The sequence below is a fragment of the Sciurus carolinensis genome, chromosome 8, assembly GCF_902686445.1.
Source record: "Sciurus carolinensis chromosome 8, mSciCar1.2, whole genome shotgun sequence".
NCBI lineage: Eukaryota > Metazoa > Chordata > Mammalia > Rodentia > Sciuridae > Sciurus > Sciurus carolinensis.
Window position 1 is genome coordinate 25,476,973 of NC_062220.1, and position 15,792 is coordinate 25,492,764.

Here is a 15,792-nt window from a genome sequence, read left to right on the forward strand (position 1 = left end):
CCCCATCCCAGGGTGCATACAACTACATATTACACTTGATGAAATTCATTTTCTTTTTAAAATAACCTAGCCCTTAGGTACCCGCTCAGGGCAATGTCTCTGCAAACACTGTATTGTAAAGTCAATAACAATAGAAACAAAACCAGTCATTAGAGAACTAACCTGAGAACCACCCTGGCTGGCTCTTGCGTGGACAATCCCAACCTTCTAGTCATTCAAAGTGGGTTTGCTGCAGCCAGACACATTAATAGGATTGGAAGCAGTATCCCAAGGGCATCCGCAGCCCTGGCTGACCCCAAAGCCTGGAAAAGCTGGTGTTTTGCTTCACATCCATTCAGAGTAAAATACATAATCAATAAATAAGTGCTTCCAATTTGTGTTGCTTGGGAGTTCTAGCTGGGTGTGGATGTAGCCTTCATGGTGATCCCCAGAATTCTCAAATAGAGCCTTGCTCTGAAAAGGTCCAGAGGCTCTGCCACTCCCGCTCCTAAAAATCACCCTGGGTCACACCAAAGCAAGCAGAGAGGGAGATGGAACAGAGAGAGGAGACTCTGGTTGATGGTTGAAGAATTTGGTGAGAATCACAGCAACAATTAACTCTGCTGGATGGACCCCCCTTCCAGTGAGCGTGGAATTGTGTATATATCTTTGGTTTCAAGCAACGTGGAGTCTTCGCCTTTGGAAGGGTGGATTAGAGGAGAAATGGACAGGGTCCTGAATAAAGGATGTCCACACAAAGCTCTCTTCTCCTGCAGATGCCTGGAAGCCACGGTTTCTTTCTTCTACACGCTCCTCGGGGGAAGAGCAGCACTCAAGGCCTCAGCACCTGGGGCTGAGGTCCAGCTGCTGCAGCATCCCCTGTAGAGACCCCTGCAGCCTGCTCAGAGCCACCACCTCCGTGGAGTAGAGAGAGGCTTCCAGGACACCATCCAGGCTCTCTAGAGTCTCCAGACCACTGGTCTGGGGCAGAGGGCAGCTCTTGGAGGAGGCCAGGAGGCGGAGGAGGTCCCGGAGGTTCTCCAGGTCGTTAGATATTTGCATCACATTTTGGGAAGGCAGACTGGTGAGGATCTGTTGGTAGATTGCCAATGTCTGGTCCATCTTGGACAAACTCAGGACCGGGTGAAGCCCAGGAATGAAGTCCAAACCAGTGACCCTCTGTTTGGAGGACACTGACTGCTGTGTAGGAGGAAGAAGGAGGGCAAGAGTTCAGTAAGAGGGCAGAGCAACCATCTGCACCACCCTCCACTGCCCCAGAGAGTGGAGCTTCATTCTCTGGGTTGGCTCCTTTTTCCCTTCCTCATCCTCTGGTCCAAGCACTTATTTCCTGTGCCCAGGCTCTAAGCTGGTTTCCTGGACTCCTGTCCATATCCAATCACCCTACCTTCTACTTCTGACTTATCTTCTCAGATCATTCCTTTCTCCACTTGGGTTCTGTGAAGGACCAGCCATGGCTTCCTATTTCTTATTTAGTTGAGTTTCTCCCTAGACATCTTAGGTCCTCTATAAGCACCCCCTTTCTCCACCACCCTCATTCCCTTTCACCCCAGCAGATTCCTCCTCTCATTCAGGTTCGCATGTACTTCCCCCCTCTTAGGGGTCAAGATTGCAACCCAGGGAGTGCCCCAGTCCCCTCCTCTGTGCCAGTGACTCTAGTTACCCCGGTGGCCCACAACTTTGACTTGCTCTCGACACCACCCAAGTAGGGACACTGAATTTCTCATGTGCAGTCTTGCTGACTGACTATTTTAAAAGAAGGAGACTTAAGGAATTTTCTCTATGAAATGCCCAAGACTCTGTCTAGTTTTGAGCTGTCTCTGCTTCTGGCCTGACTGCTGGAAGCCACTTCTCCCTGACTACCAAGGCTACTGTTAAACACCCACCATGGCTAGCAGATGTGGAAATCTCCAGATGGCTCCAGACAGGGGTGCTTGCACTTGCCTTAACTAGTTTAAGTCTTACAACAACCTGGTGGGGTCTGCATGATGTTCCCATTGTCCAGATGATGAAAGACACCAAGGAACTCACTTAGGGTCTCGCAGATGGAGAGCAGATGTGTGAAGATTCACACTTAGTCTTCCTATTCCAAATACAGACTCAACTGGGAAACAGCTGAAGGACTAGTATGTTGGAACCCAGAGAAAAGACCAGGGTGGGCAGTGACAGCTGTTGACAAATACACAGAGGGCTGAGTGTGAACAACTGAAATCCCTCCTCTGTGTGGTCTTGAAAGCAGATGGGAAGAGGCTGCCACTGAATTCTAAGAACCCTGGTGACAAGCACATCTGGAGATGGGGCAGAGGCCCCGCAAGGATGCCGCTAGTGTCTGATCACCTGTCAACAAGACATAGGACCTTTATGGCTCCCTCTGGTTCTAGGCACTTGGATTCAAAGAAGGGGAGTCAAGGAAGAAGGAGAGGGAAGGAGGCAGAGGCCAATGCAGAGGGGAGAGGAAGAGAGTGGGAGGGAGGAATTACGCTATCGCCCTCAGGCCAATGTCTGAGGTCTGGGTTTCCCCATGGTACAGTGAAAATGAACACAGGTGACCTCTTAGTATCAGAGAATCCTATAATTTTTTAATGAAACCATAGGGCAAAGTTAAACGCTCTTAAAGTGGTTTAGAATTAGAATCACTCATCCCTGAATCCCAGCAGGCAAAAGGGCCAAGAGAAACAACCAGAAAGAATGGGAGTCCTGAGCTTTTAAACCTTCCTAAGCTTCTAGTAGGTGTCTGGCATTCACAAGATGCTCAGGAAATGTTTCTTGGACTAGCTGGTTCCAGTTCCAGTAGGAGCCAGCTATGGGCTGTCCACAATTCTTCTTTGTCCCCCCTACCCCACCCTACCGTGTGTGAAATGTCATGGATCCTGGTGACAATAGTCTTGATGAGGGTTTTGGTGTCATCCTGGACTTTTTGGATGGGCACAGCTTGAACATAGGACAGATAGGGCCAAAGCCACAGGAACTGGCACAGGCGTCCACAGTGCATTTTCCTCCCCAGGATGTGCTTCTTGGGCCTGCAAACAGAACCACACATTGCTACAGCTGGCATCTCAGAACACATCACCTGCCCTGCCCCAGCCACATTGCCGGATGTGGGTGAAAATGAGATTCACTTTCTGCCCTGGCTACCATCAAAGTCAAAGACAATTCATTATCTAGACATCTATTAATGACATGCACCCCTTGGGAAGAGGATTATTGCCTAGTCAATAAAACCACAATGACGTGTCCTGAAGACCACAAGCAGTGAGCCCGGGTGTGATCCAATGGATGTGGTGCTTCAAGGGAAAAAGAACAGACTGCTAAGGTCTGGTTTGAATCCAGTCACTTACTCGCTGCATAACTTCAGGCATATGGCATAACCACTCAAAACTCCACCTTCATCCCTATAATATACCTATCTCCAGGCTTTTATGAGGATCAAATTAGATAATGCATGTGAAAGAGCTGGAAGCGGTTGTGAAGTGTACTCTTCGCTACCCTATTATTAGAGATGATGGTACCTGCTTGTCCTCCCCATTACTCTCACAACAGCCTGCTGTCATCTGCGATGGCCTTTATTGCAAGCTTTATTACTTCCTTTCTCTCCCACTGGGAGCCTGGGAATCTACCCAGCACTCCTCAGCCATGTACTAATAAGTCAGATGCAGGGTGAGGCACCAAGGATTCAGGTGCCTGAACCACAGATGCCCTCTGCCCTGCAGTGTTTCATAGTTTAACAGGAGAGACGAAGAACCTAGAGGCCATTGCAATACAGGAAGACAGAGCTTTGCAAGGAGGGCCAGAAATGTCAGGATCCCAGGGTTCCTAGAAGGGGTGTTAACTTGGGTTGGGTAGAGTAGAAAGTGGTGGCCCCAGGTGGTGAGGAGCTCAGCTGTGTAAAGACAGGGGGCAGGAGAGAATATGACCCCTTCACCCAGAATACTTGAAACTTTCAAAGTCATGGAACTGTGAATTCTAAAATTAATAATACGCAGGTCCTTGATCAAGCAGCAGAGTTTTAATGGGATCCATGAGGCAAAATGTAATCAAGTTAAATGCATGCAAGTCTGTAGTCAATGATCCATGCTAAGTATGTGTGTATGAGCCTGAAATACTAATAAAATGTAAGTAAAAATTAAGATGAAGATTCTGGAAACGTTAATCTCTGCTCTATGTATTCTTCTCTTCTGGGTCTTGATGAAAACAAGTAATGCATTTTCTGTCCATAGGTGGCAATATTAGTATAATTCATTTTCTACCAATATAATAAAAACAGTCTTTATATATTATCTAAAATGCTTAAAGATGTGGTTTTTTTTTTTTTATCTGAATTTTTCAGAAGAGAAAAATATGAGGTTTAGGAAGACAAGCCAACTTACCCAAAGTCACATCCGTAAGTGGCAGAGCCAGGATATTTATGGAACAGAGTTAAATACAGTAGTTCCCCTCCTTGCCCATGGTTTTGCCTTCCAAGGTTTTAGTTACCCATGGTCAACTATGGTCCAAAAATATTAAATGGAAAATTCCAGAAATGAACAATTCATAGTTTGTTGGTTTGTTTGTTTTTTTTTTTTTTTTTTGGTACTGTGGAGTGAATCGAGGGGTGCTTAACCACTGAGCTACACCCTCAACCCTTTTTTTTTGTATTTTATTTAGATACAGGGTCTCTCTGAGTTACTTAGGGCCTCACTAAGTTGCTCAAGCTGGCTTTGAACTCGTGATCCTCCTGCCTCAGCCTCCTGAGTTGCAGGGATTACAGGCATGCGCCAACAAGTCATAGGCTTTTAATTGTGCCATTCTGAGTAGTGTGGTAAAGTTTTGTATCACTTCAATCCAATCCACCTGGGATGTGAATCATCCCTTTGTCCAGTGTATCCATACTGTATATGTTACCCACCATTAGTCACTTAGTGGTGGTCTTAATTATCAGATCACCTGCCACAGTATCATAAATGTTTAACCATTATTTAATTTAATAGCAACCCAAAGTGTAAAAGAGTATGCAAAGGAGGCAAAAAAAAAAATATGGAAGAACAGTTTAACTGTGGTACTGCGCGTCAGTGCTACAAGGCATACAGAGAAAAACCTAGTATTGTCTGCAGTTTCAAGTAACTCATGGGAGGGAGACTTAGAACATACCCTCCACAGATAAGGGGGGAATATGTGCTAATCCCCAACACAATCCCCTAACACCCTAGCAAAGGAGGAAGATATAATGGAGCCAGGTCTCCAGGTTTCAACAGTGCACTCTGCCATCATTAATCGAGTGTCAGACACATAACTTCCCAAAGCATCTGCTCCTAGCAGAAAATGGAGCTAACTCCACCACCTGGCTCAGAAGGGCAAATAGATGAGCCAGTGACACCCCTGCACGTGGTGCGTGTGCCTGGCTTGGGGTGAGGCAGCTGCTTAAACCATTACCATAATTACTGGGCAGGGCTTGAAATGCTGGGGCAACTCCGCCTGTAGCCAACTCTGAATCAAGTAAGTGACCTTTCCTCCAGGGCCCATCTCAACAGGGGACCTGCTATGTCTGGGTTTTCCCTCCTGCAGCACAAGACTGAGGTCCATTCTTTTCTAAAATTTGTGATGATGACACCTTCCTTCCTGAGAAAATTTATTACCAGATTAACCATGGCCACAGCACATCCGTTCTCACATCATGGCCACCCTCTCATACCTGAACGGAAAACAGGTTTACAAGCCTCCCCAATCACCACTGGTAATATGCTTCAGTGAATGTTGAAAATAAATTGCAGCTTTCCTTGAAAGCATGGCGATGAGGAGCTGATGCTGAGGAGTCTGCCTAAGAGGCGGGGACAGGCTCAGGGGACAGGCTCAGGGGACAGCCAGGAGGGCAGCAGAGCAAGTGGGAACAAGTCATTCGAGATCAGAGAGGTGGCGAGCACTTGTACCCTGCACACAGCACACAGCACACGGAACCTTGCAGTGGAGGCTGCTAGTTGTCCCCAGTGTCTAGTTTTCCTTCTTTGCCAGTTGTAGAATCTGGCAAGTCTTAGCAGGAGTGTGACCATAGGAACAGATCCTGTACTTCCCTGCTTCCCCCAGTAGGCATGGCTATGCAGCTAAATTCTGGCCAATCAAATGTAAGTAGAAGTGCCCAGCGGCAGCTCTCAGGACCCCATTGTGTCTTTGCCTCTTCCTTTTTCATTCCTTTTTGGGGGGTTGTGGGCGGAACCAGGGCCTCATCTATGTGAGGCAAGTGCTCCACCATTGAATCACATCCAAGCCCTCCTTCCTTTGTTCTGATCCCTGAAATGTAGATGAGGGAGCGGGCATTCCAGCACCATCTTGGACCATGAGGAAAAAGGTCTCCTTTATGAATGGCAAAGCAAGGTGCTGCAGGAGCCTTGGTTCCTGAGAACTTTGTGGAACTTTGTCCCTGCTGGCCTTGGACAACCTGTCTCTGGACTTGTGTATGTGAGAGACATGACCTCAGCTATGTGTGAGCCACTATTCTTTTGAGTCTCTGCTGCATACACCCAAACTTCATGTACCCCAATGTGGACATCATCAGGAAAGAGTGGACATTAAGTTTTCCTAGGTTCGCCAGAATCTCAGTATGTGGGTGGGGTCTGGGCAGGGCCCAGGGGAGGGCAGGGGCTGGGAAGAGGAGGGGTAAGTCAAGACTGTGAATTCAGCCTCAATGAGCACAGAGCCTGAGGCACAATTACTCAAGATACATTTGATGGTCGGATTGTTGGCAGCTAACATGCATTGATTGCCCATTGTGGGCGTAGAGATGAAAACCGGACATAGACCACAGGAAGGCAGGAATCCGGAGATGGGGAGGGCCAAGCAGGGGCTGGGGGTTTTCCCAGGAAGCCCAGGCAAGTGTATCACCCTATAGGTACTTATCACACTTGATTCTGCCATTACTTTCATATATTATTTACTAAAAATCTTAAAACAAAACTGTGCTCTTCTGGTTTGAGAATTTACATAATTAATTGCAATGCAAAGGAGAACAGACAAAATGCCTGTTAAATAAACAGACAAAATGCCTTGGGTGACTCGGGAAAAGAAATAATTGTGCTGAAATTTATGAATCTACCGTTAAGAACTACTTTCGGGTCAGAATATAGGATCTGCAGAAAGTTAGCGCACCTCTCTGAGATTCAGTCTTCTTAGTTATAAAGTGGGGATGAATGACATCAATCATAATTCCCCCTGTGGCTGTTATGTAGCTGACATGAGACGATGCGTATAAAGTACTAACTCTGTGCCTGGCATGTAGCCAAACCCAATATATGTGAGCTGGTATCATTGCTATTTCAGAAGGAATTGGGGAGACCTTGTGGAAGAGGTGGCATTTGCTAAGGGTCCTGAGAATCAGTAGCAAATGGGTTTGTGAAGGTGGAGGAGAAAGACGGCCCTGGCAGAGACTGAAGAACACAGGTGGGTTTAGGAAATGGAGGCCCCCAGCTGCTCCAGAGGGTGACAGGGAGGAGGGGGCAGAATGAGCTGGGATTGGGGAAGGCGTGAGAGCCAGGCAGGGAGGCCACACTTCCTGCTCCAGAACTGAGAAGCAAACGTTTCCACCCAGGTGACCAGAAAGATGGCACCAGATAGAAACTGGGAGAGACACATGGAGAAGTTTGGGAAAGAGGAGGTTGGGGACATGCTGATCTGCTGATGCTGTTGGGCCATCAGGTGGCCCCCATAGCAGCCAGTTAGAATCCAGAATCTCATCTCAGAAGGGCTGTGGGTGTAGTCACAGGAGCTGCACAGGAGTGACTGAGTGGAGTCAGGGAGTTGAGGGATTCAGTGGGTAGGGTGAAAGGTCATCTGTGGGCTCTCCAGAAGTTTCCACAGCAGGTTCGAACATTCTGGAGCTGTCATGTCCTAGAGTTGGAAGATGAACTGCTGAGATGCTGATAGAGCTCCCTGTCCCTTTTACTTCTGGGGACAGTTGAAGCAGAGCCTGGAGAGAAGAGGGGGCCGTACCTAGGAGGGCAGGGAGTGGATGGCCCAATGTGGGTGTTGAGTTTGCTCCCAGATATGGTCCCCCACTCTGCATCTCCCTCACCACCCACTCCTCTGTCGTACCCAGGCATCTACTAGCTAGTTTTCCTGCAAATCGCCCTCCTTCTCCTTCCATTAAGGCCCTGCCACTCCCATCGTCTCCACCATCATGCCCTCCATGAGTGCACTGGAGAAGAAAAGAGAAGAAAACAGAGTCCCAGAGTCCCAGGGACAGCACCAGAGAATGAAATATGAGTATAGTCAACAGGCTGGGGGTCAGAAGGAGGGGTTCATGACCACACCATCAGCCTTCCAGTCTCCCCACTCTGACTTCCTTGGAGTCCTGGGTTGTCACACCTCCTTGGGTGCCTCCCCCTCTCATCACCCCCACAGCAATTCTCCTGCAGGGCTCCAGCCACCCTCCAACCCACTGTCTGTAGATGAGTGGCTGGTGACTCCAGATGGTGTGAACTCCCTCATCTTCCCTCCATCCCAGGGGCTGAGGCAGACCCGTGTTATGGGACTGACATGAGACAATGCATATGAAGGGCTAACTCTGTGCCTGGCATGTAGCCAAACCCAATATATGTGAGCTGGTATCACCGCTATTTCAGAAGCAGGGATAACCCCATGTCAAGGTGGGATGCAGGTGGCATAGCTGGGCTGCTTCTCTAGATCCAGGCAGAAGGGCCAGCTGAGCCAAGGTCAGCTCTTCCCACCACCTTCTGATGACAGCAATAGGGGGAAGATTGGAGGGAAGGGGGAGTGCTGGGTCCCAGAGACATTTGATGGTGGAGGCTGCCAGTCTTGAGTTCTCTAAATTCTTCTGCCTGTCTCTCCTGTTTAAAGTACCAGAGATTAGCGGGGGCCCAGCACAGTCTTCCTCAGCCATCAGTATTCACACCTCTCTCTCGGATAGTCTGTTGCATGCTAGTGTGAATTAAATTCAGATAATGCTTGGCCAACAAATGAATGACAAAATGCTGAACATTGCTGATCACTAGGGAAATGTAAATGAAAACCACAAGGAGCTACCATCTCACCCCAGTTAGAATGGTTATTGCCAAAAGGACATAAAAATAACTAATACTGGAGAGAATGCAGAGAAAAGGAAACAGTGGAAATGGAGATTAGTACAGCTATTATGGAAAACAGCATGAAGTCTCCTCAAAAACCTAGAAATAGAATCACCTTATGCTCTAGTCACCCTGCTACTCAGTATAGATCCAAAGGGAATGAAATCAGTGTGTCAAGAAGACATCCACACTCACATGTTTATTGCAGTACTATTCATAGTAGTTAATATATGGATTCAATCTATGTGGCTGTTGATGGATGAATAGATAAAGAAAATGTGGTAGGGGGGAAGTGCTAGGAGTGATATTGGTCAAATTATATTGTTATATTGTGTGCATGAACAAATATGTAACAGAAAATCCCATCATATATAAGACTATAATGCACCAATAAAAATGTGAAATAAATAAGATGTGGTATGTGATGGAATACTACTTAGTTAAAAAAAATGAATGGAATTCTGTGATCTGTGGCAACATGGAAGGTACTGGATGACATTATTTTAAGTCAATCTCAAAGAAGTAGAGAATAGAATAGTGGTTCCCAGACCCTGGGAAGGGTGTGGGGAGGGGGATAAAGCATGATTTGTGGGTACAGAGGTACAACTGGATAGGAGGAGTGACTTCTTTTTTTTTTTTTTAAAGGAAAAATGGTTTATTTAGCTCACCAAAATTGTTTATCAGTTCATTGCCAAACTTTAATGCAATTTTATTTTATTTTTTTTAATTGTATACAAATGGGATACAGGTTGTTTCTCTATTTGTACATAGAGTCAAGGCATACCATTTGTGTAATCATACGTTTACATAGGGCAATGATGTTTATTTTTTTTTCCCTTCCCCCCCACCCCTCCCACCCCTCTTTTCCCTCTATACAGTCCTTCTTTCCTTCATTCTTACGGCTCTCCTTATCCCTAACCCTAAACCTAACCCTAAACCTAATGCTAACCCCTCCCACCCCCCATTATATGTCCTCATCCGCTTATCAGCGAGATCATTCGTCCTTTAGTTTTTTGAGATTGGCTTATCTCACTTAGCATGATATTCTCCAATTTCGTCCATTTGCCTACAAATGCCATAATTTTATCATTCTTCATTGCGGAGTAATATAGGAGGAGTGACTTCTAAAGTTCTATGATCAGTAGGATAACTATGACTGACCACAATTAATTAAATGCTTCAAAATAGCTAATAATCAACATTGAACATATCAAATGTTGCCTGCACAAAGAACTGAGATCTGAGGTGACAGATATGCCAGTTTCCTTGACCTGTTCATAATACATTATATATGAATTGAAATGTCACTGTACCCATAAATACATACAATTACTTTATGCCAATCAAAATATGTATTACAAATATTTAGAAATATTAATTCATGTAATGTGATATTTGCTGTGAATTATGAGGGAAAAGCTTTGGTCGCTCTAAACTCTCTCCCTGTACAAATTTTCCCTATGGGCTCATCTGTCATTCTTCCCTCCCATCCTTCCTTCCATCCTTTCTCCATAACTCCAATTTGGAAAGGATGAGGGGATGGGAAAGGACAGAGAAGGACATAAATACAGAGAGGTTGGATTTGGGTCCTTCAAGTTGCCCAGAGTCCAGTGGAACAGAAAGACAGAAGCTTGGCTGACTGGAAACAGCATGGTGGCGGTTATAAGGGAAGGAGCATAGAGTATAAGGCAGAGAGGGGGAGAGGTGACTCTGGGGTGAGGACTGAGGAGAACTCTGCAAAGAAGGCAACACATGAACAGAGACCTGAAGGACGAGGAGTTCCCAGGGGAAAGAGGGAAGGGGGCTGTTATGGTTTAGATAGGAGGTGTCCCCCAAAAGCTCATGCGTGAGACAATGCAAGAAAGCTTATATGTGAAAGGATTGGGTCACGAGAGCCTTAACCTAATCAGTGCATTCGTCCTCTGATAGGGATGAAGGGTGGTAACTACAGGCAAGTAGGGTGTGGCTGGAGGCGGCGTGTCACTGAGGGAGTGCCTTTGGGGTACATATTTATCCAAGGTGAGGGACTCCCTCTTTCTCTGCTTCCTGGTGCCATGTCCTGAGCTATATTTCTCTGCCAGGCTCTGCTACCAGACCCAATGAAACCTGCTGTCTATGGACTGAGACCCTTGAAACCGGGAGCCCCAAAATAAACTTTTCCTCCTCTAATTGTTTATATCAGGTCTTTTGGTCATAGCAGCAAAAAAAGCTGACTAAAAGAGGGGCATAGCAGACCAAGTCGAAGACCTGAGGAAGATCATGGTGAGTTTGGAAGAATTCAATATGGCTAGAGGGGTGGAATGTATAAGGTCTAAGAGTTAGACTTTGGGGCTTGATTTCACATGTAGTGGGGTCTTTCTGGGGATCTGAACTACCCAGAGAAAACACATACACGTATGCCTGTGCGTATACATGATCCCCGGTGCCCCGTTTGCATTTACACTCCAGTCCCTTTGGCTACAACTACCTTAATAGTGGGAGGCAAGAGGCTAAGAGGCTCATCTCTCCTCCCTTTCCTCATTCCTTCCTCCTCCAACCCATGATCAGGCTAATCATTTCCTCTCCCAGAAACTTGGAGGGCTTCAGAGAGCCCAGTCTGTCTTCATTGAGGGCTTAGAAGTCCTAGGGGAGTCACATATGGACTCAGGTACATGGAGTAGCTGAAAGACAGCAGAGTCCACACTGCCACTGAGAGGTGAATTAGAGTCACTGTATGGATTCCTTCTGATTTGTATTTTTTTCTTTTTGGTTCTGGGTCCTTATGAAGCTTGGTGGCCCTCCCTATCCTTAGCCTACAGTGTAAGATACTCTTTTCCACTTATACTCAGGTAATACTATGGTTTGGATGTAGTTTGTCCTTTAAGGTTCATGGGGCCAGAGCTTGGTCCTCAAAGCAACAGTACTGGAAGATGGTGTGGAACCTTCAGGAGGTGGGGTCTATTGGGAGGTCCTGAGGTCAATTAAGTGCATGCCCTTGGAAGGAAGAGTGGGACCCCAGCCTTTCTCTGACTTTCTGTTTTGAGATGTGATCTCTCCTTTTTGCACATGCTCCCGTATTGCCATCCACCATGATGTGACACAGCTAAGAGGGTCTATGCTAAGTGCTAAGCCTATGCCAGTGCTAAGCCTATGCCAGTGCCATGCCCTAAAGCCTCCAAAACTGAGCTAAAAAAATCTCTTTTCTTCACAGAGTTACCTAACCTCAGGTATTTTGTTGTAGTAATAAAAATGGACTAACACATTTGAGTAGCTTTCAACTTTTCTGAATATATTTTTCACTTAGGACATATATAAATATATATGTCACAGAAATAAGTGGCAAAACAAATAAAATTTACCCTTACTCTGGGTGACATACTCTTGAGCATTTCAGTTTATTTTTCAAATACTGATCACAATATGCAATGTGAAAATTATTTAGCTAGCAAGAGCAATTTTCTCTTCTTTGCAACCAAAGGCTTCTTTTGAGGAATCATGCTAACATACTTAACCAGTAGCCAGGATGTGGATGTGGGGGTTATATTCTTCCCATACATCAGGAGCTACCCTTAGATCTGATCCCATCAGAGATAGAAAATGGGATTCAACTTCTGTGTCAACTCTGATCAATTTTTAGTGGTTCCCTGAAGCACTGTAGGAGGGGAATCTGAAGCTCCTGCCAGAGTCATAGAAAGAGGGTGCCATGATCAATTAGTGACGCCTGCACTTGTTCCAGCATCCACCAAGGGCCTGGCATGGAGCAGGTGTTTGTTAAATATTTGTTGAATGAATAAATGAAATGTTTCCCTCCCTGATCTTGGTTGGCTAACCAGGTTAACCTACCTCCACGAAAGCTCACCTGCTCTCACTTTTACCCAACAGAAACACCTTCTAAATAAAGACAGAAGTTTCAGTGTCCAGGTCTCCCGTTCTTGGACACCTCGTCTGCTTCCTGTACCTCCTACATGTTCCCCAGCATCCACGTGGCCCTGATTTCTTTCAGCCTCCTGAGCTCTATTCCACCTGGACCGTAGTACCTCAGTGCTCCCAGCCATGAACTTCTGCACGAACCTGGCTCCTGCCCCTGCACTCTGGGAGCCCTGCCCTTGCTGAAGACCTCTGTTCTGCCCTCCTGTCTTCTCTGTCGCTTCCCTGCAGAGCTCTCTGGTACACCAGAGCACAAACACAATGTGTGCACAGATGGGGACTAAATCTTCTGTGATGTGGGTGAAATGTCAGCATGGGCACTGATTATAGATTCATTTCCAGAGAGCTAACAAACTGAGCAGGAGGGATGGGAACATCAATTTGCTGAGGAGCAAGGCGCATCTGTTGTCACATGAGCAAAAGAATCTGTGGACCTGGGCGTTGGGTGAGCCATTTTTAAGCAGAAACAAACTCTCTTTATGTTTCTCTGAGACAACTGTATGGACAGAGAAGAATTTTAAGACTCTCTGATGACAGGCCAGACTGGAGTTGGGGATGCTAGTATCTTCCTCTGGTGGGGAGGGGCGTCTGCTGACTGATTGATTGACTGCCAGAGATTTTCCTTTAAATCACACAGATGTTGCTCAGGGACACACACCCCACAAGGACTTCATCTTCCTGGAGTCTCTCCTCTCTTCCTGGCTCCCATGCTCCCCTGGGGTATCTAAGCCAGGGCTGGGCAATGACCTGGGCTCTGTGTGGAGTGCTCTCCCAGGCAGCCACCTCCGTGCCTCACATGTGCCACTCAGACACGCAAGGCATCTGCCTGGGGCTGATGGCAGGAATTCATTGTAACCTCCCTGGCTCTGTCCTTGGCGCTTGGAGCTATTTCCTAGAACAGTGGGGGAGGAAAATATTTCTCCCAGATACCAAGAAGAGTTATTTTGGGTATAAGATGTACAAAATATGAGAAGGATGCTCCTTTGGCCAACATGGAAACGTTCCCCTCAGCCCAAAATCCTCAATTGTTTGAAAAAGAAAGCTGAAAAGCATCTTTTTCCCCACTGCCTTCTCTCCTTGCCTGCATGAGGTAAATGATCAATACGGCTTTTTTGTTCCTAAGGGTGTTCCAATGGGAGCCACTAAGTTATTAGTAACCTCCCTCGTTTGAAGTTTGGTTCCACAGACCTTGCTGGTGGGAAAGAGATTGGGAATACTTCCCTTGTCCCAGCTGACTGCTGCCACCTCAGAACTCAACAAAAGAAACACAACTGGAGCTGCCAGGTGGCAATCCTACCCTGCAAAGGGTACTCAGAGAGCTCACACTCCAAGAATGGTACAGCAAAGTTCCTGCCTCTGCCCTGTCCCGAGGACCATCTTCCCAACAAAAACGAATCTTCCTGTCCTCTCCAAAGCAGCTATTCACACATGACAAACAGGCCCCTTGTCTCATTGCATCTAACTATTTAAAGAGTCATTTTTCCAACATGCCACCATCTCTGAGCCACAGAAACAGGAGTGTAAAGGCAACTGCACCCATGACAAAACCTAAATCAAGCTCAGAGGGAAGGAAGGCTCTGAGCAGACCTAGTGGGCCTTCCCTGGAGCTTCCCTGCAAATCATCTGTATTTACACAGTCTGGCTAGCAATGTTAAACAGTGAAAAATCCGTAGGTAACAGGCCTTTCCCATGACCTGCTATTCTGTCCCACAGGTACCCCTCATTATATCCACCGTGAAGAAGGGAATTTGCATGGCTTTGAAAACAGATATGCTGAAACCTGGCACAATTTCTCTGGGAGATTTGTATTCTTTCTGACAATTTTTCTGTCCACCTCTATTCTGCCTAGTTCTAGTTCTAGACCAGGCCTCCTGCCATCCCTCCCACTCAGAAGTCAGAACCCTCCCTGGAAAATAAGACTTGATATTTCTCTCTCTCTCTCTCTCTCTCTCTCTCTCTCTCTCTCTCTCTCTCTCCTCCACCCCAGTTGGGGATCAAGAACAGGTTCTCATGCATGCTAGGCAAAGCTCCACTATTGAACCACACCGCCAGCCCTGAGGCCCAAATTCTTACCCACGGAGTTCAGAAATTGAAAGCTCCTCGTCCTCATACCCGCAACTTTGTTCCTTCCAGATAGGGATAGGGCGCCCTGATCTTCGGGAGATCTGCTCAACGTTTCTTGGCCCTGCTAACATGACAGTCTCATGGGGACCTGGCTGACTGTGCAAGGACAGATTCCTGCCTTGTGGGCACCGGCACAACTCACCACGGAATCCAGCGCTCCCCAGCTCCCAGTCGCCTTCATTCTGACTAAAACTCGGTATAAAGTCCAGAACCAAGCCATCCGCCCTGCCTGCCGCCTGCCTCAGTTTCCCGGGTGTCCAGAGTGCTGGAGGGATCTGTCTGCCAAGGAAGAGCAGCGGAGGAGAAAGGAGCGCGCCGGGGGCCTTACCTCGCAGCTGCTGGCGCTGGGGATTCCTGCGGGGCTCCATGCCTGCCCGCCCCTCTTATAGCTGCCCTAGCACAACTTGCGCAACTGCCCGGCAGGCCCTGGCGCACCCCGAGTGCCAGCTCCCGCCCCGCCCCACGGGGCAGCTAGGGCCCGGCGGCTGCGAGCTCCGGCTCTCGGTGCGCGCTTCACCTGACCTCGAGGCAGGCCCTCGGCTGCGCCAGACGCCACTCGCACCCGCGGATGCGTCCTGAAAGCTTGGGGGCAGTTGGCAGGAACGAGAAATCCTCGAGGTCCCGCCAGACGCTCCGGTGCGACCGTGGCGCAAGGATCAGTCTCTTGGGACCGTTCTTCTAGCAGCCGGGACGCTCCCCGGGCGGGGTGGCTCTC

General features: G+C 47.4%; 1 protein-coding gene across 1 annotated transcript; it reads right to left on the reverse strand.

Moving 5' to 3' along the window:
- Nucleotides 1-432: 432 nt before the first annotated feature.
- On the reverse strand, nucleotides 433-15,458 carry Lep (leptin). The gene is made up of 3 exons (XM_047562352.1): nucleotides 15,406-15,458; nucleotides 2,846-3,017; nucleotides 433-1,179 (listed from the first exon to the last, which is right to left on the reverse strand). The coding sequence occupies exons 2-3, from the start codon at nucleotides 2,987-2,989 to the stop codon at nucleotides 820-822; spliced, it is 504 nt and encodes a 167-aa protein (XP_047418308.1). The 5' UTR covers nucleotides 2,990-3,017; nucleotides 15,406-15,458; the 3' UTR covers nucleotides 433-819.
- Between the last annotated feature and the right edge of the window lie 334 nt (nucleotides 15,459-15,792).

Bases quoted from the DNA above. Each gene is read 5' to 3' on its own strand.
- Lep (XM_047562352.1), bottom strand. From the start codon at position 2,989: ATGCACTGTGGACGCCTGTGCCAGTTCCTGTGGCTTTGGCCCTATCTG. The intron at 1,180-2,845 runs GTAGGGTGGGGT...CCTCCTACACAG, and splicing joins TCCATGACATTTCACACACG to CAGTCAGTGTCCTCCAAACA.